At 44.5% G+C, this 23,725-nt stretch overlaps 1 protein-coding gene across 19 annotated transcripts in view; it reads right to left on the bottom strand.

The window, feature by feature from the left end:
- MYO3B (myosin IIIB) overlaps positions 1-23,725 on the bottom strand; it is a 523,310-nt gene that overhangs the window by 183,133 nt on the left and 316,452 nt on the right. For 17 of the 19 annotated variants that reach the window (XM_053283475.1, XM_053283469.1, XM_053283482.1 and 14 more), the window contains 4 exons: positions 13,592-13,671; positions 11,659-11,679; positions 7,072-7,149; positions 5,832-6,037 (listed from right to left, as the gene is read on the bottom strand). In XM_053283475.1, the coding sequence (XP_053139450.1) occupies positions 5,832-6,037; positions 7,072-7,149; positions 11,659-11,679; positions 13,592-13,671 (385 nt within the window). Of the gene's footprint in view, positions 1-1,516; positions 1,599-5,831; positions 6,038-7,071; positions 7,150-11,658; positions 11,680-13,591; positions 13,672-23,725 lie in introns of those variants that run through there. The other 2 variants (XM_053283487.1, XM_053283476.1) reach the window with 2 other exon arrangements.

The raw sequence follows: 23,725 nt of genomic DNA, 5'->3' as shown, positions 1-23,725 counted from the left end.
GTCAGTAGATGGATCACGTTATGTGAGACAATCATATAATCAATCATACTCATCCCAGCCCCCCAGTAAGTATATTCTGCAGGGATATCACCATCAATTGCCCCATTGAGAATGTTCAAGTTTAAGCAATAGGCCAACTGAGCCAAGCAAAATCCAGCAACATTTGAGACATTGTCCTTAAATTGATGCTTCGGTAAGATGTTCATTTCCCATAAATCAGGGGAACAATGATGGTATCGTGCATATAAAGCCATATCATCAGACCCCATTCTCTCATTAAAATCTCCCCCAATTAGCACATATGCTACGGGAAATTCAACCAACATACTACCAATATATATATATATATATATATATATATATATATATATATATATATATATATATTAGGTTGTGCCAGTTACTTTTACATTGGGCTTTTAGCCACTGTAGGGGCAGGTAGACATTAAAAAGCAGTAAATTGCTAGTACCAAGATGAATGAGAATAGCCATTGCCATTTGATCACATGCTGGAAGAGTCTGAACTACAGCATGTAAGGATGTAGATACCATTATACCCAACCCCACATTAGCCTTACCTCTCCTTTGACTAGGTGTAATGTTTACTGTATAAGTATTAAACCCATGACAATCATACTTAATTAGGATATTAACTGATATCATATCTCTTATTGCCCCAGTCAGCTATATTCCAGCAGATAAGCAGTAGGGGGCGCCAGGACATAGAATGTCAATCCAATGGAAGGGGAAGGTTTACCCAAACCAGCTCCACAGGTGAGGTAACAGCATCCTTATGGAGGGAGGAGGAGATGGCATAGACCCCACCCATGGCTGACACCACTGACCAAGGATACACACAGCCCCAGACCTGGGTAAAAGACACACTTGCCTTTTGCTGCCCCAAGGAAGCAGCGCTGGGATCGATCTCGATCCCAGCACTTCACATGAGCAGCCGCACCGAGGTAGTGCTGCCCAAGCCTGGGTAGGGATGCTTGTGTGAACAGCCTTGAGGTATCTTTAGGTCAGAAGATCTACCTCCCATTATACTAGCTTGGGAGTGGGGACTCGCTTATGCCACAAGAATGCAACTTAAAGGTGCATTTGCAATTCGATTGTATATAACTTTGAAACATTTGCTTGCAGTACCAAACTGTGAATCTCTCTCTCTCTCTCTCTCCCTCTCTCTCTCTCTCTCCACATTTCTGTGTATCACAGTTTAATCACAAGGGACTTTATTGGTAGGAGAACAATCAAACTTAAAATGATTCATCAGAAACATAGAACCAGCTAGTCAGCATGAGGCTTACTCTAAACGGCCATAGGATTACAATGGTTTTATATAAGATAACATGAAAGGGGGAAATGGAAATCCCCCCCCTGTGAAAGCAAAAAGGTTTATAGGGTTTAAAAAATAAAATAAAATTGAAATAGTAATTGCATGTCTGTTTTTATTTAAAATAAGAAAAAAAACCCCATCCCTTTATCACCCCTCACATGATAAAGGAATGCTTTGAGAGGGCATTGTGAATCTTCCAGTGACATCAGGGCAGGGGCACTCTCAGTTTAACACTGTCTTTATCACGTGTGTAGCTGGCGTCCTGTCCAAACAAGATGGGGTATGAAATGCTAAGTGCTCTAAACAAACAAGAACAATTATTTAGCACCCAGCATGAGTCATTCCATTAGTTGGAGGTCCATTGGAGGTCCGTTATTTTAAAAGCACATCACAGTTACACAGATTGCCATCAATGATACAGTATTTTTCTCTCTCCTAAGACCTTGAAAGAGAAGACCATACAACTCTACCATATCCTGTTTTTAAAAGGGAAAATTTGACCTTGCAAGCTTGCTTATATTCTCACCACAAAGAACATCACACCATGTCTATCCCCTGCCCCCAAGTCTTGAGGCTGCTCCAGTCACATTGTTGTTTCTTTCCAAGAGTTGCATGAACCTGTCATGTAAATGTTCTCTTAACATACTTGCTTGCATATGAATAGCGTAATTCAGAACTGAGGTACACACTTCTGTTCTGTATTAAATGCCCTTCTGAGAGATTTCATGAGCTGGGGGGGGGGGGGGGCGTTAAGCCAAGATCAAAGCTTTGGGTCTTGTCTTGATGCACTTATATTAGTCCCATTAGCATTAAAAAAAATAAAGGGGAAAATGCAAATCTGAGTGCCACCAGTTTCACCCAAATGAAATCAGGAATAAGGACCCTAATCGGTAAAAAACGGACTGCTTCTCTTAATAAGATGCTGGTGCAAACATAATTGTTTTTATTTTCCTGTTCCTTGTTCCCACTTAGCTAACTCATATTCATGTCCTTACCCTCTAGAGATAATCTCATAGAGCTGCAAAAGAAAACAAACAAAAAGCCTCCCTGCACTGCAATGCCAGCAACTGCATAGTCACTGGTGTACACAGCCAAATGCATACCAGTGTGGCATGCTTCCAGACAAAACTACGATGCAAATGATGTTGCCCCTACATAGGCAGTCCTGGATGAATTCCACATTGTGAAAATCTCTATAACAAGAGTTAAACCCTCAGGAAAAATTACAGCAGAAATGGCACCAGAAAAGTCAAAATATTTGGAGATAGGGTGGGCACAGAGGAGCCAAATTGCATTCAGGGTGTGTGCAAACTTTATCTCATATGTTAACATTTTGAAAGAAAAGCAAGTGTATTTCACATGTATGCTTCCATCTTGATCATAAATGGAAGTGAACCCATGGAAAATTGCTCATATGCTCAAAATTATGACTCTGTAGAACTGTGATACCAATACAATATTCAATTCAAGATACGTTCAATGTTTAATAGCCAGATGGTTTTATTTATTTTTAAATGTCTAGGCTTCTTTTCACCTAGGCTCCAAGGTGGAACAAATATATTTTTACTAACACCAGAAAATCAGCAGAGAGGGGACAGAACAAAATGAACGGTTCTCGCTTCCTCAAAGTATTCTAGCCCTACAAGGAGGGGGCGGGGATTCTTTATATGCTGCATTCGCAGAGGGACAAGATGCTCATGAACAAGTCAGAACAATTTTGTTAAAAATTAAAAACAAACAAACACTGAAATGAATTCCTTTCCTAATTTGAGGCTCATGCATCTACACATTTGGGGATAAGGTCTTTCAGACTTTTTTCTAAGCTGCCACAACTGGACTTTGATAAATCAAAGGGATCAAGGTTTGGAAGCCAAGCTTTCTGATCAGGAAACCTTGAATCATAGTCCCAGAAGCATGGTTAATCAGCAATAAGAAAAACTCTGAACATGCTCAGAGGCACTCTGTCCTTTACTATTATATTTTATTTTCCAAAATTTAATCCTGGCATTGAAATCAGGTTCCAGGTTTGAGATCCAATGCAAATTTAATCCTAAATCTTGTACTTTTATTATTTGGAGAATCACAGGTTACGGAAGTAGTAAGTGAATTGGTAGCAATTAGCCTTCTGTTTCAATGCAATAAACTAGTACTATCTTTCAGGTCTGCTACATGAAGTCATTCCTTGTACAGGGAAACAAAAGACAGCCAAAGCATTAAACAAGACTTTAGCTTTTGTTTACCTCAACCTGATAAACCCTGATCATCTCTGTTTCCTGCCTTTGATTGCTTTTGTTCTCATCTTTCCTGCTAAGAGTTTACAAAACAGCAGCTACTGAACAGGAAGATAAGAAGTGTACCTATTTGTTTAATAACATCAAGGGGGGAAAACTGCTGGTTCATCTATTTTGTTGTTAACTTGCTCAAAAGGATCAAAATACCAATTAACTTGCTGGCTTAGAAAAATCTTTGATATCCTGAGATTTACTGACATTTTGAAACTCTTGTTCATACTTGCCTAATGGCTTTTTTGATTAGGAACAAAGACATGCCAATCTGTTTAGCATTTGACCTGTTTTTCTCAAAATGTTTTTCTCTATTCTACTACTTAGTACCTAAAAATACTTGACTTGTCAGGGCTGAAATTTAGATTCCTCCATTCCCTTCCATGTCCATGTCCTGTTATTTCATTGTTATTATTTGTCTCCCACCATTCTACCTTCCATAAGGCAGCTTACAATAAAACAAGAATAGGAAGTACAAAATTGCCTAAAGTGACAATAAACTCATCAGTATCAGTTGCGACACCAATAGATCAGCAGCAAGCCTGCTCAAAAACAGCAGCAGCAGCTACGTTTTGCTGCTCTGTGGATACCCATGAAGGAATAAAAGATACTGTGGCTGTGGAACTGCAACATATTGGAAGAGTGGCTCAGTCAGAGCTAAATTTGTTGTGTCAGGATTCAGCTCTGTAACATAACTATTTCTGAAAGAGGTAGAAATGTTAAGTTCCTTATGGATGCATAATTGGAGTACCTGTGGGTGAGAGGGAAGTACCAGCATAGGAAGCTGCCTTCTACTGAGTCACACAATTGGTCCTGCTAGATCAGTATTGTCTACACAGATTGGCAGCAGCTCCTCCAAGGCAGGAGTCTCTCTCAGCCCTATCTGGAGATGCCAGGAAGGGAACCTGGAAACTTCTGAATACAAGCATGCAGATATTTTCCCCAGAGTGGTCCCATCTCCTAAGGGGAATATCTTACAATGCTCACATGTAGTTTCCCATTCAAATGTAAACCAGGGTGTATCCTGCTTAGCAAAGGGGACAATTCATATTTGCTACCACAAGACCAGCTTTCCTCCCAGCAGACTCTGGGTAACCCACAAATACTGTATGTCAGTATTTAAAAAAAAAATCTGAAGGGGAAAACCCAAGGGGGCCAAAACTCTCAGACTATGGCTGTGCATGAACTGTTCAACACCAAACCAGTTTGCCTTGAAGTGGGCAAGTTTGATGGCTCAGTCGCAAACTGAACCGGGGGCAGTTTTATCCACAATACAACCAAATCAAACCCAGTTTCGGCAGACCGATTCGGCATTGAATGGACAGCCAGGGAAGCGGTGAGAGAGGTATTTAAAGGGTCTTACCCGGCCAGCACAACTGTCGGCACGGCCACTACTACACCAGTGCAGCCCATAGCTTAAATGCATGCTGCAATGCCCCTTTTAGCACACCGCTGCTACATGGGTGGCATGCTAAAAGGGGCATCACAGTGTGCACTTAGGCTATGGCCTGCACTGGGGGTGGGGGAGTGTGTGGTGGTGCCAGCAACTGTGCTGGCCAGGTAAGACCCTTTAAATACCTCTCTAGCCACCCACCCATTATAGCTTCCCTGGATCCCCATTTTTTTTTTACTTGTAAAGGGGAATCCTGCCTGGTCAGAATTGGTCAATAAAAATCATGGTCAATAAAATTATCATCATGGCCTCAAGAATCATGAAAAATAATGTTTATTTGTTCCTATTTATGAAAACAGAGGGAGGTTTAAAAACACACACCTTGCATTGCTCTCCTAAACAACAATCAAAGCTTACAGATTTAATACCACAGAAAGGTGTTCAGAATCCATGTGGTGATCTAATTTTCTCCTAAAACCATGGAAATAAGAATTGTACAGTTAAAACCCTAACCCTTAAATATGTTGCTCAGTAGCAAGGGCCAGTCTACATATACAGAGAAATCATATAGTGTAATCTTCCTTGGACTGTACCAATTCATACTGCAGATCTCATGTTTGACTGCATGTTCCCCCATGTAAAATAACCTGCTTAAACACAGTAAAGCTACATATAAGGGAGAAGACTAAGTTAGACATGTAACTCCCACCTGTATTCCAGTCCCAGGAATCACTGTTATTTCTCTGCACATATAATCAGTCCACAGTCCCATGGAACAGAGTTTTAAAGGCTTGTTACTGTCAAACAAGAAATGGCTTACCTTTTCACAAACTCATCAAAGAGAATGCGGTGAGAATACCCTTGCCGACGTATATTGATGGTCTCTAGTATGCCAGTGTAGCGCAGCTGCACTAAAACTCTTTCCTGGGAAAATTTCAGAGCCTCTCGATCATCATTGGGCTTGATACAGCGAACAAAATGTGGCTGCCCAACCACCATTTTGGACAACAGGTCCATCAGAGAATACTAAGGAAATTAAACAAAAGCAAAAATAAAATAAAACTCAACAGTGTTTTAAATATATATATATTTTAAAGAATGGAATTCTAGATATTCCACTCATACCAGTCCCATCTATCTAAAAAGTCAACCCTTAGCAAACAATGAGGTTGTGCACACAACCAAATTCCCTGATGGCAGGGCAGGGGTTGGGGCGGGGGGGAAGGCAGGAACCATCTTGCCTCCCCCACACAAGGAGATCGTTGCTAGAGCTCCGCTATGCTGCACACACAAACAGCCGGCATGGTGGAGCTTACAGCATCGGGGATTTAGAGGAGGAAGTCCTCCAGTATCTCACAATGCATTCTGCAGGAAGCTGAGGGGTTGCTGTAACAATGCTGCAGCTCCCGGCTTCCTGGTCACTCTTTAAGCAGCACTCTGTGATCTTCAGGAAGCTGGGCTGCCGAGAATGCAGCACATAGCCCCGATTGCTCACACGATTGGGGTTACAATGGTAGTATGGAGGATTCTCCCTTTAACCTGGTTAGAAGGAGGGTTAATTCTCATGGCAGCCCTGCTCTGGGGCAGTGGGGCAGGAGTGGGTTCTGAGGCTCCACATGAGCCTCACAAGCCATGTTTTCACACTCCTGCCCAGCTGCAGCTGGTTGTGACAATAGCTTCAATATCTAACAAACCTGAAAATATGCTAGAATGAAAAGATGCATCCTATTGTAAATCCAAAGTGAATTAATGTTTCTCTCTATTCTCATCATCAAACTAAAAAGGCCACCCAAAAATGGATCTTATAAAAGACTATGATATAGCAAAACATTTCCTGGAAAATCCTCCCTGCCTCAAGCCTCCTCTTAGCTACTTTTCCACAGACACCTCTCTCCCCCAGCTAGATCATTCCCTGACCTGTCTTATTCATCTATACAGAATCCCTTCAGGTAGGGATGTCATGGTCTTTGCAAAGCACCTGGCACACAGCCAACAGCATACAAAACAAGGTAGGGGTAGTCGTAAAGTTAAAGTGAACTTCAACCATTTAGGTTTCATACCCTAAAATAGGAAGCCACTGTTTGTCTCTTCATGTTAGTTGTTTCTTCAGGGTGTCTCATAATTTCCATGGTGTCAACCTGGAAGCACAAAGTCAAAGATTCATGGTGTTTACAACCATGGTGTTTACAAGCAGTTACAACCAGATTACTACCTAATCAGCAAGACATGTCCATCAATTTTTCTATTATCCTTCATTCATTGAGGCGAGTCTCATGATCCGTGAGACCCGCTTTTTCAGAGGGCAGGGAGCCCTGGGCGGCTGGATAGGCCGCCCACACTATGGCCAGCTCCGTGATGGAGCCGGTGGGGGGAGCGGGGGCCGTGCGGCCCCCACAAGCCCCAGTATGCCCTGCGCGAGTGCGCAGGGCATACTGGGGAGACCCCCAGCCGGGGGTCTACTCATGAGTAGGCGCGGCGCGAAGGCACGCCATGGCTACTCACAATTGTAAAAAGCAGGTTTGTGGAGCGCTCGCTCCGCAAACCTGCTTTTTACCAGGGGTTCCAGAGCAAGTTAGCTGCTCCAGAACCACCAGGCTCAGCTGTGAGCCCGGTGGTTCTGACAATCAGCAAAAATCGGGCTAGTGGAGGCTAGCCCGATTTTTGCTGATCGTTAGAATAGCCCTATTGTGTTGTCAAAAGTTCTGCATCCGCCCAAGTCCCTAAATATAGAAGAGAGTCCCATACTCCAAGAAGAATTGTCTATCTGTCAATTGACAGCATGAGGCTGACAGACATCACTCACTCTGCCCTCATGTGTCTAGTCAATCTCTGAGACCAACACATATGTACATCAAGGTCAGATATCAAGGTCAGAAAGAAAAACATCTTTGGAGGCCTCCCCTCCCCTCCCCTCCCCAACTTATGAAACATCCTCTCTTTGGAGATTTACCTGAGCATCAGATCGTAAAGATCTTTTGGAAGAATAGTAAGTCCTGCCTGTTGGGGCTTGCTTTAAAGGAGCAGGGTTAAATTGGCAGTGGGTATGGGGTTGTTAATGATGTTTTTAATGTAGTATAATTTTATTAGGTTTTGCAGGAAGGGAAGATAGCACTTTCTTACCCACCCTAAGGGTAGTGCTTCAAATATTTGCTGGTTCTAAATGCTAAATGATCAGAGGAGCTATTGAAATGGAAATGCCAAAGAAACCTCTGCTTGCTTGCTTGCTTGCTTGCTTGCTTGCTTGCTTGCTTGCTTGCTGGAGGACTGTTCATCTTAACCCTTTACAAGCATTCAAAATGCTGATAAGGAACACATGAGGAGGGTGGTATCTCAGGCTGGCAAGCTCCACCCCAGTGTATGTACATCCATTAGAACACCTGGAGAGGGCTCCCACCTGTGTAGATGAATACACTCTGTGGACACTCTACAGATGTTGAAAGAAATGCCCATAGGTTGCAGTTGCCACACACCTCATGCATATTCATTAACCAGTTTTGAAATTTTTAAAAGGACTCTTGTGTTGATAAAATCCACGTCATTAAGAATAAAACAACAATTACTACCATTACTCTTAAAATATAATGCTTCTCACTGCCTAACCTTGTATTTAAACTGAGGCAGCGACACTATTGGTTATGTCTAAATCTTGCTCCTCCCTTCCAATTCCTCTGAAATTATCCCTCAAATATATTTATTTATTTAAAATATTTATTAGCTGTCCTACAGGAAAACCTAGCTGGCTGGTGTCCAACAATTAATGTTGTTACATATACTCTGGACACTAGAAACACCCTAGATACACTCTCCATCTATCCACGGGGCTGCAAGAGGCCAAGCCAAACATGCAAATTGGCCCCTGCATTTTCCTCATGGAGCCCATCCTGTCCCAAGAAAAAAGGGCTCACCCCAGGTTAGCCTGACCACTACTTGACTTTTGAACCAGATATGGCACTATCTGAAAATATCTGCGACTATTTTAATGTTGGAGGAGGTGCCCAGAGTTCTGGGAACATCTAGGTGGTTAAAAACAAACATATAACCTTGTCTTTGTTATTTGGTGCTTCCTTTTTCCTTCTCCCCTCTCCCTGCTTCCTCATACCATCTCTGTCCAATCATGGGAAGCCAGAGGAGAAGTTCCCGGCTCCGCCCACCAATGCTGATTTAACAGTTGCTGTACCAACTTTGGCTTCTTTCCTTCCTTCTTGTCCTCTTTCTGATGGTGTGAGAGAGACACTCAAGCCTGCCTGCCTTGCACTGGATGGCTGCTCTGAGAAGAAGGCCAGTGAAAGCAGCAGCTGCAGCAGCCAGAGGTAGTGGCGTGCACGGAACCAGTGCCCTTTGAGACAATGGGGGAGGGGATAGTTTTAAGGATGGGGAAGGGTGTACTTACACACACACACACACACACACACACCCTGCACTTCCCCCTCTGACGCTCTGTGTAAACATAGTCCAGCAGGAAGGCAGCATACCTCCTTGCCGGGCACTTCTGGTCGGGGGATCAATGGCAAGGAGGTACGCTGCTGCCCCGCCGGACTATTTTTACACAGAGTGCTGAATCAGGAAGCACGGTGGGGGTTAAGTGCACCCTCCCCCATCCTTAAAGCTATCCCACCGCCTTCAAACCGGCAGAACCACCAGTCTATCGAACTGGTTCATGCACGTCCCTAGCCAGAGGCGCCTTTTCCCCTAGACTTCAGGGCCGAAACCCAGGGCCTCCACACCCCCATGCCTCTCCCCCACTGCAATCCTCTTTAGTCTGTCCTGGGTGGTATGGTTTGTGCCCTCAAGAACCTATGTGTTAAAAAATGATGCTTAACTTGCAGTGGGGTGGGGGCCTCCAAAGGCCTTTAGGTCCAGGCTCCAAAATTACCTAAGTGCCCCTCTAGTGGCAGCAGCACAGCTGTGGCTTGGTGGCGCCATGCTCCTCGCCTGTGCAAGGAGGTGGAGAAGGATTGGAGAAACGGGGTGCATGGCATATCTACAGCAAGTGCGCACGATCCAGTCAAGGAGCATCTTCTATCCCAACTGCAGTGGCTGGCCACAGCTGTGTAGAATTGGACCCAAGGCACAATATGCTGCTGGCGGTGAATGGTGCTATTCCCCTCACCTATTTTCATTCCAGCCCTGCCCCCAATCTGTACATAACATTTTCCTAATCCTAACCCCCATTGAGCTGGCTTGAGCAAGTTGTTTGTCACCAAAGCCTCCCTCATAAGGTGGTGTGAGATTAAAAAAGGATAAGAACACACGACACATCTGGACTGCAGACTGCGCAGACACACAGCTCTACTGGTCATTGGCTTCTCCACAGTGGTGAGTTGTATTTATTCTCAAATTATCCTGTTTTTAACAAATTAGGCATATATTATACCCATTGACATATGCAAATTCTGTGCAGTTGTTTAGGCAAAGTGGAGACTGTTTTGAGACTTTTCCAGCAAAAAGTACCCACTATTTCCATTTTTAAAGGGATGGATTTCCACTTTTTTCACCATCTGGATTCTGCCACCTTACCCCAGGATAGCTTGGATACTGACTTCATCTCAAAGTCATTTGAAATGGAGACTAGAAGTGTGAGCACTGTAAGATATTCCCCTTAGGGGATGGAGCCACTCTGGGAAGAGCATCTGGGTTCCAAGTTCCCTCGGCATCTCCAAGATAGGGCTGAGAGAGATAATTTCCTGCCTGCAACTTTGGAGAAGCTGCTGCCAGTCTGTGAAGACAGTACTGAGCTAGATAGACCAATGGTCTGACTCAGTATATGGCAGCTTCCTATGTTCCTATGAAGGCTCTTACAATACACCAAATGCAGATGTATTGTCAAACATTTGTCTGAATGGTCTGAATTGACAGAGTTGTTTATGAGCTGTAACAATGAGTGCATTGTCCACTTGCCTCCAATGTATTTATTACTTCACAACCACCATAGCTTTTACCATGGTCCAGTTTAAAACTATGCCCCTACATGCCCCACAAAAGTGAATATGGGCCATAGCAGCAGTGCTTGGTGGACTGCAGCCCCAATAAATTGGAAGGTGGACATCAGGTCCCTCTTCACATCACCCTTGTTACTGAATGCAAGAAGGTTTTCTTTTTTACTGTCTGGGGTAGTTTTTCATTACTCCATGTCACTCGTTAGGTATCTAGCACATGCTGCCAAGTTGCAACCGTTCTGCATAAAAACCTTAGTGTTGCAACACAGTATATGGGATAGTAAGTATATTGTTCATTACGCATCTTAATTATGCTGTCATTACAGCTGTTCTTTATAAAAAATCAAAGCTGACTGTGAATGAAAAAATCACCCCCCTAGTTAGCAATCAAAAGCAGCTTTGTGTTGTTATATCACAGTTCAACAAAATTAAACAAAACAATCTGCCCTTTGTTCACATAGTGCATTTTCTAGTATTTTAGCACTCACACATACTCTCTGGCAATTTACCATCTGCTGTGAACAGGTGGATTCTGGTTCAGAGCATTTGAACCAGAGAACAGTGCTTTCAACACCTGCCCTACACACGTTGTGATCTTCACATGATGCAGTGTTTCCTCAGCCTCATCTGAGCAAGAGTGTTATTTTCAAAGGGGCTAAAAAGGAAGTTGGGAAAGATACCCCTTCTCACGATAGTAATTCTATGCCTTACCTTGAGGAGGTACTTTGGAGACTGCATGCAAAACAGAAAGGGAAAGACCAGCTAAGCAGTGTTAGAACCAACACAGTGAAAAAGGAGGTGGGAAATGGGTTTTAAGATCAGACTTGGATACAACATGAGGCAAGATACTACAGACACACAGCTGTGGTTTCATCATCTGTAAGAGCTGGTGATTCTTGCCCAAAATCAAGCATGCATTTATTTAAATGGCACCTCAATTACATATGTGAAAAGAAATGTAGAGGGCTCTATAAAATATGAAAAAGATGGTTAAAGGAAAGTCTGATAATGTAGTGCAAGGGGGAAAATGCTGTATCAGCACAGATAACTTTAACAATTTCACATCACATGACCAAGTAAATATCAATCTTCCACTTAGAATTGCAGGGATGTCCACAGGGAAAGATGTGAGAGAAGCATTTCAGAAAATCTTGAAGCCAGGCAGAAATATCAAACACTTTTTGCCTAATTTTCTCTTCAGAGGAGAGAGGGGAAAGGGTTCTATGACTGAATCCTGGTTGCTGAATTTTGTGGAGCAGAAAGGGTTTGAGAAGCTGGTGATATTAACAGAAAAAGCATGAAAGATGCTCACTATTAATGTTGATAAATTTCATTTCTTCTTTAAAAAATTACCTGCTTTTTGTGAACTGTCTAGAGCTTTTGGAGTCAGGCAGTGTATTAATTAATTAATTAATTAATTAATAATGGAATGAAATAAATAGTAATTGATATATTCTTCAAGTTAAAACAAAATATATTTTGCATTTATATTTGGTGCCCCGATGAGGGTGCTAATTCAAAGGTGTCCCAGACAGAGGAATTCTTTCCATCATGAGACTTCTTTCCAACGTATTATGGATGTCTCCCCAGTACCAACACCAAGTAAACTGCATGGTTTTAGGGAAAGTTCTTAAGGCAGAAGTAAACCTCACTGGAAAACAAAGAACTGCCACAGAACCAAAAACAGCAGTAGTCCTCCACCCTCCATCATATTAGCCAGTAAACAATCACCACAAGATCTGACATCATCTCACTGTGAGTTTTCCATCTATTGCCAGTGACAGCCAATGATGTGGAACTGGGACAGGGAAACTCAAAGCATTGCAACTTTGCTTTGGATGATGAGTTTCACTAGGTATCAATTGGGTCCCATTCAATTTGATTTTCCTTTGTGCCAAAATGAATGCACCTTAAAATGATGGGATATGAATAGGGCTCATTTTTGGAACCGTATTCATATCCATTCATGTGGGCAGAACATACCTTAACCAATGGTCAGGGAGTTTCTCTGAGCAGCTGCTGGCTGGAAGCTGCCATTTTGAATTTTTTACAATACCCCCCAGACTCAATGTCATTCCAGGGCAGTGTGTGGAAAAGATGATGGCTAGCAAAGACTACCATTTCTTGTGCCATGTCCACCCTGCAATGCCTCAGAACAGTGTGAAAACCCAAATGGCCACTGCTAGCTACAGCTGCACAAAGGACTTGCTACTGCCACTGCCTATACAAGCAAGAAACAAAACAACACCCTGAAAAAGCAGCTATGACATTATATGACATGAACCCCTGCTAACTTGGCAAAGAGACACCTTTTAACATGGTGATTCTCTTTATTTAGCAGGGGGTGAGTAACTGGCCCTAAATCCACCCCCAGCACAGTACCTCCAGTGACTGTTGCTGGTGTCTATCTTATGTTTCTTTTTAGATTGTGAGCCCTTTGGGGACAGGGAGCCATCTTATTTATCTTATTTATTTTTTATTTCTCTGTGAGAACCGCCCTGAGCCAAAGAAATAAGCCTCTAATTCTCAGTTAGTGTAAACTGACAGAGCTTGCATTGATTCAGCATCTGGTATGTTGTCTCATTGCTATACACTACAGATCTCCTTTCAAATATTCATGCAAAGGCACTAGGTGTGTACTGACCTTGATACGACCAGCACTGAGCTGTGGCGGCAAAGACCTAGATGCCGCTGTCACTCTTGCTCGCGTCTGAGCCAAGTTACCTATTTGAGAGAGAGAGAGAGAGAGAGAGAGAGAGAGAGAGAGAGAGATGGAAGCAGACATTTAGATAATGGGCAAGATGATTATGAAAAGCAAAATCTGAAAGACAGGAGGCAGTCTGAGCAGCAGCAACATGAATGCTACCAGATAACCTTTCATTTCTTCTGATAACTAGAACGAGAAATGCTAATAAAGGGTGTAGGGCACAAAAACATAAAGGTTACTGAGGAAATCACTGTGATCTGTGTTAATGTGTCTACAAAAAACAAGACTCCCTGGCAGACATATACATGCATGGAGAAGATTGGGATAATGGTATGCTCTAGCTGCACCCCCGACCTCTATGCGTTTAAGATGTTATTGGCCCAGGGCTGTTTGCTCGGATACTCTATTTTTTAATAGGCTTATTGTGCTCTAGTTACTTTTTTTGTTTGCAGGATATGGATAGCAGTAGGCCTCTGTGCAAACAGCATCTTGAACACATGAAGAAGAGGGGCAGGACCAGTGGTCACAATCCAAATCCCCTTACCTTGCATTCATTTGTAGGCTCAGTGCCAAGTATTGGCCAATTCAAGCATTTGCTTGGGACCACTGTTCCCTGTAACAGGGATTCCCAGATGTTGTTCACTACTACTCCCAGAATCCCCAGCTGCAATGGACTTTGGCTGGGGATTATGGGAGTTGTAGTTAACAACATCTGGGAATCCCTGTTAGGGGGAACAGTGCTTGGGGCCTAAAAGAATCAGAAGGTCCATGGCCAATTCCTGATGCTCTGCCCAAGCCAGTCTCCACTCTTGTGTGGTGACAGCACGGGCAACAGCTAGAGAACTCTCTTGGCTGAGAGGGTTGCACAGTTGCTGTCTTCCTCCAGCCCCCCACCCCCATCTGCAGACAGAAGCATCCCCCAGAGACCCTTATCGAGAGCACTGGGAGACATTGAAATTTGCAGGTAAGTATGGTGGGAGAAAACTGTGATGGCTCAACTCTCAGTCAAGAACATTCCATCACTGATTTCTCCCACTCTTCCCTATCTGCAAATTGGCTTTCTCCTGAAATCACTATAGGATTTACAAGGTTTTACATTCAGTCACAAGAATCGTCATGCCACAATTCAGGGAGCTGAAAAGAAGACTAAGGCTGGAATCTAGCCCAGTAAGCTTGCCCAGTGCCCAAAGTCCTCTTCAGGAAAAGAAGGCAATAAGGATTTGCAACCTTTGCACAGCAAACCCCTCCACTCCAGAGAAGCCTTTGAAACACCTGAAGGAGAATTTGACACTCCATGAAGCTCTTCTAATGATCAGCGAGAAGAGCCATGAGGGGGTTAGTGGGGAGAGTGGGCTTAGCCCGCTCTCCCCGCAGATGAGCAGGGCGGCAGCCGTGGGTGGCTGGATCGGCCGCCCACACGACTGCCAGCTCCGTTACGGAGTTCAGGCATTGCCGGGTGGGCAGACTGAAAAAACAGATCTTAACTCTCATTCAAGAGTTATGGGACTGGAGACAGGTCTTAACATTCACCCAAATTTCCTGGGTTCTGACTGGCATTGCGGCATATGCAGATTGGCTGCTGCAGGGAATTGTGGGAGAGGGGAGCCCCGATTTCCAGCGACCCAGGAGAGAAGAATTGCCATGTGAGACAAAAATAAAGAAGTATATGTCCCGATGGGTGACTGGAATGGCAGAAGGCTCGCTTGGACTGCTTCCTCACAGGACTTGGAGAGGTATTGCTGGGGTACCCATCCCCATGGCTTGCTTGTGTGAAGCAACCAGGTTGGGTGGCATCTGCCATCCGGCCCGCATACAGGTCTCCAAGGCCTAATACTCTCATGAGAGAGTAGTCCATGGGAGAAGGACTTTTGTCACACATTATTAGTGATTCAGCCTGAGCCCTCTCTCTCCCCAGATGGTTGTGAATGGTTATCCTCATGGCCTTTGACTCTCAGGAGAGAGCGGTCTGCTCCGGAACAGCATCCGTCATCATCACAAATTTAGAATCACTCCTTTCACTGGAGGCAGTGCTGCTCCTGTTGGACGGTTCTTCTCATGAATCAGCCTAGGGACCGCACATGTTAACTCAAGGGGAAAGGGTTGGGGCCCCCTTCTCCAACATAATTGTATTAAAAAATTAGACCTGAGCTATTCAAGAATTCCTGTGTGTGGCTGCCTTTTAAACCCGACCCTGGGTATTGCCACCCTGCCATATGTTACCTTTCCAGCGATCTAATTGGGTTGCCCAGTTTATGGTGCCACTGTGACTGCCTGTGCTTGTGAACCTACATCTGTATCACTTCATTTTTGGAGAGCAAAGCACATAGTGCCCATCTTGCCATCCTGTCCCTTTTCTTCCCTGATTGCAAGAGACAGAGTGGGGAGAGGGGATGGCCACATGTGACTTTCCCATTTGACAAGCTTACAAGCTTGGGATGGCATGTTGTGGCATCCCTGTTGCTGGGCAACTGCTTTATTAGATAGGAGACAGAGGGCAGGGCAAGTGCTTGGAGAGGCAGCCAGTGAGAAGCGCCACAGGCATGGAGTGGGCGTGGTGGACGTAACACTGCCACTCCAAAACCTCAGTTTGGGACAGTGAAACTCACTACAAAATGAAGATTCAAATTGGAGTTTGATAAGGAAAACTGCAGGTTATTTCTGCCACAAAACCACAGTTTCACGCATTTGGACATACACAAATTCCAACCTTTGCCCCATTTAACTGCGGTTTTGCATTACATGTGAACATGGCCACTAGTTTATTACATACAGGGAGCATTTAATGTGAGTCAAGCAATGAAAAACATGACCTACTCCTCTACCTGCAGTCTGAAGTGATCCACTCCAGATTCTAAACTCTCATTCTGTGTAGTGTATAGAAAGGTTTTGTGAACCTATTCAGAGGGGCTATCACATCAGCTTGGAATCTGAGTTGAATCTGAAGAGCAGCACAAAGGCATAGTTAATGCACAGCTGATCACTGGCATTCACAGGCACTATTCAGAGCATCAGTTTGAAGATAAACCAATCTACTGTGTATCCTCATGAATCCTAACCCTTAAACATAATCTGTGACTCAAGGGTTAAGACAAACCTTTCACTTTCTGATCTAAAAAGCTTTGCTTACTGTTTAGTTCTGAGTCCCTCCATGATTGTGTCTCACTCTTTGAATGGTTGTAGATTAATCCATGGGGAGAATTGACTTAGAGTGGGGTGAGAACTTGATGACCTTCCAGTTCCTATGATTTTAAAATTGCCTAGAATGGCTTGCCTACTAATGAGGCATGGTGAAACTGTCACCATAAGTGGCAGGTTGGTGAGTGGACAGACAGCCAATTAATGAGTGGGTAGGCAGCTCCTCGTATCCATCCATGGTGGTAGCAGTGGTAATGTCCTTGCTGTCGCTCCTTCTCCTCCATTTCCTGCAAGGCAATGCGGCATGGAGCAGAAGGAAGTGCAAGGTCCTTAGGGAGGGAGGGAGACAGATGAACTAAAGGAGGAAAAGCAACAACAGTCAAGGGTAGATTAGGATGAGAAAATTAACATAGGGGGTGGGGAAATTTGTGCATGTTGCACTCTGCACATTGTGGACATGAGTCAGATGAGACTGAGGAAACTGGGGTGTGGCACTCTTACGTCCTGTGGGTGAGGGGAAGATATCAGAGTGGATGGTGGAGTTGGCAGTCAGCAGACTCTGTTGGTATGCAGCATACTCAGGAGGGTGGTGGGCAGCGTCTCCATGTCTACTCAGGTTCTATGGAAGTTTGGGCTGTTTAGATTCATTGGTCAGACTGATATACAGTCAAAGTTAACTCCTCAAGTCCTATTGGCTTCAAAAGGAGGGATAAGCACATGCTTCAGTCTCACACATTGAAATAAGTGGGACTGTAAAATTCTCAGCTTTGGTTGGATCATGTCCCCTGTGCTAGATGCTGGGAATCAGTTAAGTGATAAAGTAATCATTGCCATTATTTAGCTCTTTCTTCTTCTTCTTCAGAAAACCTGTTTGGTTTTTTTAAAGGAGGGCTGAGTCCGGGGTGGGGGGGAAGGTTTTAAAAATAAAATCTGTGAGAGGGAGAAAGGAAGTGATGTGGACTATGCATGTGCAAGCCATTCCAGATATATTTCAAAGTTTTAAGTAGTGAGTGGAGCGCAAGATGTCCAAATGTTTTCTCTGGCTACATATCTTCAGAGGCTAAACTGTGATTAATAGCATTGAAAGAACCCTTTGAAGCAGGATTGGTGACATCAAAGTCCTAATCCATGGGTGGCAGGATTTTTATAATGAGTGGGAAGCATTTTAACACATTTCAAAGGATTTACAGCATGAATAAACAATAGGCCTCTGCAGATGTGCCACACACCTCTCAGAAACATAACACACAAATAAGTTTCCATTTTAATTTAAATGTAAATAAAGTGCTAACATTTCTTTCAAATGCTAAATGTGTCTTGTTTGCAGCAACTCCACTGTTTTGTTCACTACTTTACAGAAAGCATGTTAATTCCAAACAGCCTTCTTCATTCCAAAATTATAGCTGATATTAAAAAAAAATGGAAAGAGGCAATGTTAAATAAATCAAACCAGAGCTCACTTAAAAAAACCACACGAATTCATGGTGTAGGGAGAAAAATTCAATCAATATAGTGGACATATTACACCACAGGAAACTTTTGACATTCTGTATTCTCACTTGCATCCTTAGTGAGCAAACTTGCAATCCTTTTTTTAAAACCCTCTGGAAGCTGGCAATAAAGATACAGAGATTTCATACACAAGTACAATGATGGACCATAATTTGTGGGCTATCTTTTTTAAAATTGGCGAACAAGAGAATAGGAAGAAAAATGTGCTCAGAAAGTGATTTTCATTCCACTGTGCATTACCTGCAGTTAATTTAGAAAGCCAATAGCCAATGCTAATCTTGGGCTCCACAAAATTTCCTGCAGTTTATTGTCAGGAGTCAGGACATATGTAAAGGAAGAGATATAAAATCAGTGTCTGGACCCTGCTGGTTGAAGAGTTCAGGTGCTATAACTGTCACCAGTCTTGGGCAACTTATTGTTTTTTGGCAACTCCCAGCATCCCTGGCCACAATGACCAAAGAGCAGGGGTGATGGGAGTTGTCCAAAAACAAATGATCCAAGACTGACTGTCAGAAATGTTTTTTTTAATTTGGGGCCAAAAGGGCTCAAACTAACTGGAAGAGATCAAGAGTGTGATGAGATAATTAGTGGAAAGCATCATGCCAAACATGCAGAACAGAGGATATAAAATGTGTACACCATGAATGAAAGCATTTCAGTGGCCGCCTCTGGAAAATGCCAAACTGGAGACAACCATGCCAGAGGTTCAATTTTGTGGTCATCTGAATGCGTAAAACCACAGTTTCATCACCCAACTGAACCCAAACCATAATCCGAATCTTCAGTTTGTAGTGAGTTTCGCTTCTGGAACCTCAGGTTTGAAGGTGGCATTGTGTCATCCGAATCCTGCAACTGTCATAACCTGGGTTTTGTGCTATGGCTGCTCCTGAAACCATAGAGAGGGCAGCTCAGACCAGCCCAGAAAAGCATTGGCTCTATGCTGGCAATCCTTCTCACTGGCCAGCTCTCTGATCAGTTGCTTTGCTCTCCTCAGTCTCCACATTGCTGTGTTGCTGTGTCCCAAGCTTCAATGCATTTTAAGGGAGAGAACCACATTGGGGAAAGCCAGCTTTCCACTGCGTCTTATGGTCCCCCCTTTGTCAATCTGCACAAAAAGGATGGGATGACAAGATGGGCACAGCAGGAGAGGTCTCCAGCAATCAAGGGCTGAAGAAGTATGTGCACAAACACATGGAACTTCAGTGAACCAGGAACTGGGCAAATGTTTCCCAACAGAGATCACACATGCCAGGGAAGTGATACCCAGCATGTGTTTTGGCAGAAATACCCATGTGCCAAACCAGTGGAGAAACCGTGTCTGTGGAAACCTTCCTGTTGTCCAGTCATAAAAAGAAAGAGTCAACACTGTCAGTCTCCCAGGGGACAAGGTGGGCTCCTAGCCCTCCTTGAACTCCAGAATGACTGTGTAAGCACACACAGAAAAGGTCAGCCTCAGGAACAGCCAGGTGAGGAGGTTAGTTTGTCACCTAAGTCCTCCTCCTGGCTTGCTGCATTCAGCCAGTTCCCTCTCCTGGAGAACTCCTGACTCCCATACTCAGAAACAGCCCCCTATCTTCAGCTGCCTTGTCTTTAAATGCCCCAGTGCACAGCTGACAGGGCTTAAAGCCTACTTCCAGCCCCGCCCCCTTCCTGACGTTGCTTCCTGTTTCCTGTCCTACCCAACCTAGTTGTGGAGCTGTTTCCTGCAGCTCTCCGTGCCTTGCCCTCTCAGCCCCACTGGGATTCTACCAGCCTGTACTCTTTTCATCCCTGCCACCCCCTGAAGGGAATGAAAGCCCCACAGGAGGGATGCCACACCCTTCTCCAGACTCCACAGGATCACACAAGCAACCAGGTAACATGGCATCCCAACAAACACGTACCCCCACAAATCTCCTGTCTGTATCTGTCCATTTGCTTGTGTTACCTGAGCAACACACACCTTGGCTCATTGCCTGGCATGCAGGAGCTTTAATTGCAGTTTCCATACAAGACCTTTTGACAGCTTCTATCCAGGGAAGGGGAGGGGGCATATGCGCAAGGAATCTTTTCATTAATAACAAACATGATCAAGTGCGGCTGCCCAGCAAGACATCCTTTCTAAGGTGTTGTGTGTGGAGTGTGCTCAGTCAGCAGGGTATTGATTTCCCTGGATGCCTGGACAGCGCCTGTATTATTTAGGTCCCCATGGACTGTACTGCTAGGAATGTGCATGAACTGAGGTTCATGCCTGGTTTGGCACCACAGGGTTAGGGTTAGCGGGGAGTGGGATCTTTAAAAAAAGTCATCAGGTCCTTACCTGCTCTCTGCCACCACATGCAGTTTTCTGCTGTGGTAGTGCTCGTCCCAAGAACCCACATGCAACACCATGCTGCAACACCATACTGACCATGCAAATGGCACCTGTGTCTGTGGGGACACCACGTGTTTCCCTGTGCCACACAAGGGTTCTTGGGATGAGTGCCGCCACAGCAGGAAGTTGCATGTGGTGGCGGAGAGCAATTTTTTAAGATATCCTGCTCACCTCTCCCCTCCTTGCAGTGCGGAACTGGTTCAGACCTCATCAGAAGCACTTCGGCACCAAACCACTGCAGGAACCTTGGTGCATGCACATCTCTAAGTGCTGCTCCTGCCAACTGTACAGAGTGGTCCCCTAAACACTGAAAGTACATGTATGTGTATCCAAAAGTTCAGCCTTAGTTCCTGGCTTGGAGGTGCCCCAGACTGGTGCAGTACCATGCGCACCGGCAAAGGAGAGACTACCATCAAAGGGATAACGCAAAATTGAGGTTAAAAGATAGCCCCTAGAATTCTTAAGTGGTTCTGTTCTATTTTTTGTACAAGTTTGTAGGGGAAGGGGACACTTCCCCTTCCTCTTAGGTGCAAGCATGTGGTTTTGGCCATACCTCATGAGAAGAAACATCCTGGGTTAAATCTGGATGACGTTTGGACAGTGACATACTTGAAATCACTGTGTGACAATAACACGAGCAATAGATGTACATTCCTTCTCCCAAGGACTGCTCTCTCATGAGAGTGACAGGCCACGGGCACATGCATGCAGGCCTGAGGGCTGTTTCTGCCCAGCCCAGTTGCTAGGTCTGTGCAAGCCCCAGGGAAGGGTACCCTTGCAATTGCTTTCCCGGTTCCAGCGACTGCCATGAAGCAGGAGCAAGTGCTCCCTCTGGCAGTCTGGTCTCTCTGCAACACATACCAAGGTTTGTTTTTTTGGGGGGGGGGGTTGCCCCTCATGGCCACCTGGCTTGCCAAGGATCGTTCTAATTTATGGGTGCCCTGCCCAGCGATCCCCTGTGGTGGCCGATTTTTCATATGCCGCAACGCTGGTCCAAGCCTGCGCTATTTGAATGTGGGCTGGGATCTATTCCCAGTGTTTCCCTGCTCTGCCCGCCCGAGACCGCCCAGACACATGGAGTGGCCTGGACTCCTTGGGAGTCTGGAAGGGTTGAGTGGAGAGGGTACGGATTATGAGTTCTATTATTAATCAGCGATACCGGGAGCCCCACATCAGTCTCATAATTAGAGTGCAATCCAATGGCAACTGAAGCTCATGGAGCCTCTGGTCCTCCCCAGTGGACTGGCCCTCAAGAGAGGGCTAATCCCTGGCTGGCAAGCCAACACAGGGGCAGGAGTGTGTTGGGGCTTTCTGGACTGCTTGACCTTGGCCTACTAGTCCAAGAACATCCTTTGTCACAGTGGACCAAATCCCAGGATCATTTGCCCACCCACATATACATGTTCCCTCCTAGGAAGTCATCAGGACCCCTTCTGGGAGTAATAGAAAAGTAGTAGAAAAGTTCCGGGGCCCTTGCAAGGGCATTGCAAGTGGTGTGAGGAATGGGTTTAAATGCCCTTTCCTTTCCGAGGGTGGGCGATCGATGCTGAAAAGGTACAACTGCACTGGGCATGCCCCCTCAAAGATTGTGGCCAAAGGTTGCCATTCTAATGATGTCCTGATGTCTTGCCTGCAGTCTGGTGACGCAAGCACTATGGAGCCTTCTGGGATGTGGCCTCAGTGAACCAGGAAGAGGGAGGAGGCCTCTGCCCACAAGCCAGAGGCTGTGATCATTGCTCAGTGTTCGTCTGTGGGATGGTTCACAGATTAACCATAGGTTCATCTACCTGAGGTTTCATTCGATGTCCAAAGGCAACATGAATGAAAGCATTTTTATTTTTCAGATTTTGCTTATTAATGAAGTAAATTACAGAGTCCAGCATTTTAGCTGACCTGCTGCATATCATACTCTATTAGCCTGGTATTGAGTATTGCCCAATAATCAGCAACAACTCTATTGATATAATTAGAGATGTGCAAATTGTTTTGACATCAAAATGTTTCAACTCAAAACGGGCTGTTTCGAGTGCTTCAAGCTTGAAACAAAACACCTTTTAAATAAAGGGCCTGCTTCGAGCTCAGAACGAAATAGCTCCACTGTTGGCAGGTGGACAATTTGTTTAAAGTTGCCTGCTTGCCCGTTTCTTTTGTGGGTTGGGTGGTAGGTAGCACCCATCATGCCCTACCACTCAACCCACTGGTGTCCCTAGGAGCTATCCATGAGGAACTATGGGGTGTTTCGTGTCCCCCCCATTGTTCTCTATGGCCAAAACACTCAAAACGTTTTGAGGTTTGTTCTGTTGACCACTGCTTCAATGAAACTGGGTCAACCGCTCTGTCAATGAAACGTTTCAGCTGTCTACAGTTTGTTTCGAGCTTGAAACAAAATGCAAAATCCATTTTGTGCACATCCCTAGTTATAATATTTCTGGAGCAAAACATCACCCATCTCCTTTGCCTATCAGCAATAGCACTTATGCTGCCTTGAAGAAACATGTACCCCATTTTAATCTCATGCAAAATAGATGGGAGCAAATTCATTATTACTTAACAATAATTTAATTAAAAATGATGGTGGCTGCATCTGTTTTCATAAACATGCAGCATTGTTTGGCTTAAGTGTCACTTTACAAAGAAATGGGATACTCTAAGTTAGCACATAAAAAACTGCATACACAACAGGCTTACAGATCATGTCCTGATGTCTCAAGGGCACGCAATTTCTAGCAAAAGAGGAACAGGCAGAAACATATGTGGTGGGGAGACCTATTTATCCACAGTTATCATCAGGACATCCTGTAATCATGGATCAGTACTCAGGCCCAAAGAAAAACATAAACTGTGCATGTGTGTGCTAGTATAAATGGCTAAATGTTAGTATAAACGCCATTGATATTTTGCTCATGCATAGGATTCTCTGTGGTCTTCCATTCAAGGACCTGAGCAGGGCCATGCTCAGTAAGCTTCAGCAATGCTGCTGCAGCATCAGTACTCACCAAGTCCAAGACAACATACTTTAATGCTTGCACCCTGAACTCAAGTCAGTTTATTCCAAGGCAGTTTCGGCAGAC

The sequence above is a fragment of the Hemicordylus capensis genome, chromosome 1, assembly GCF_027244095.1.
Source record: "Hemicordylus capensis ecotype Gifberg chromosome 1, rHemCap1.1.pri, whole genome shotgun sequence".
Taxonomy (NCBI): Eukaryota; Metazoa; Chordata; class Lepidosauria; order Squamata; family Cordylidae; genus Hemicordylus; species Hemicordylus capensis.
Note: the sequence above shows the minus strand (reverse complement) of the source record. Positions and strands in the feature narration are given on the sequence as shown.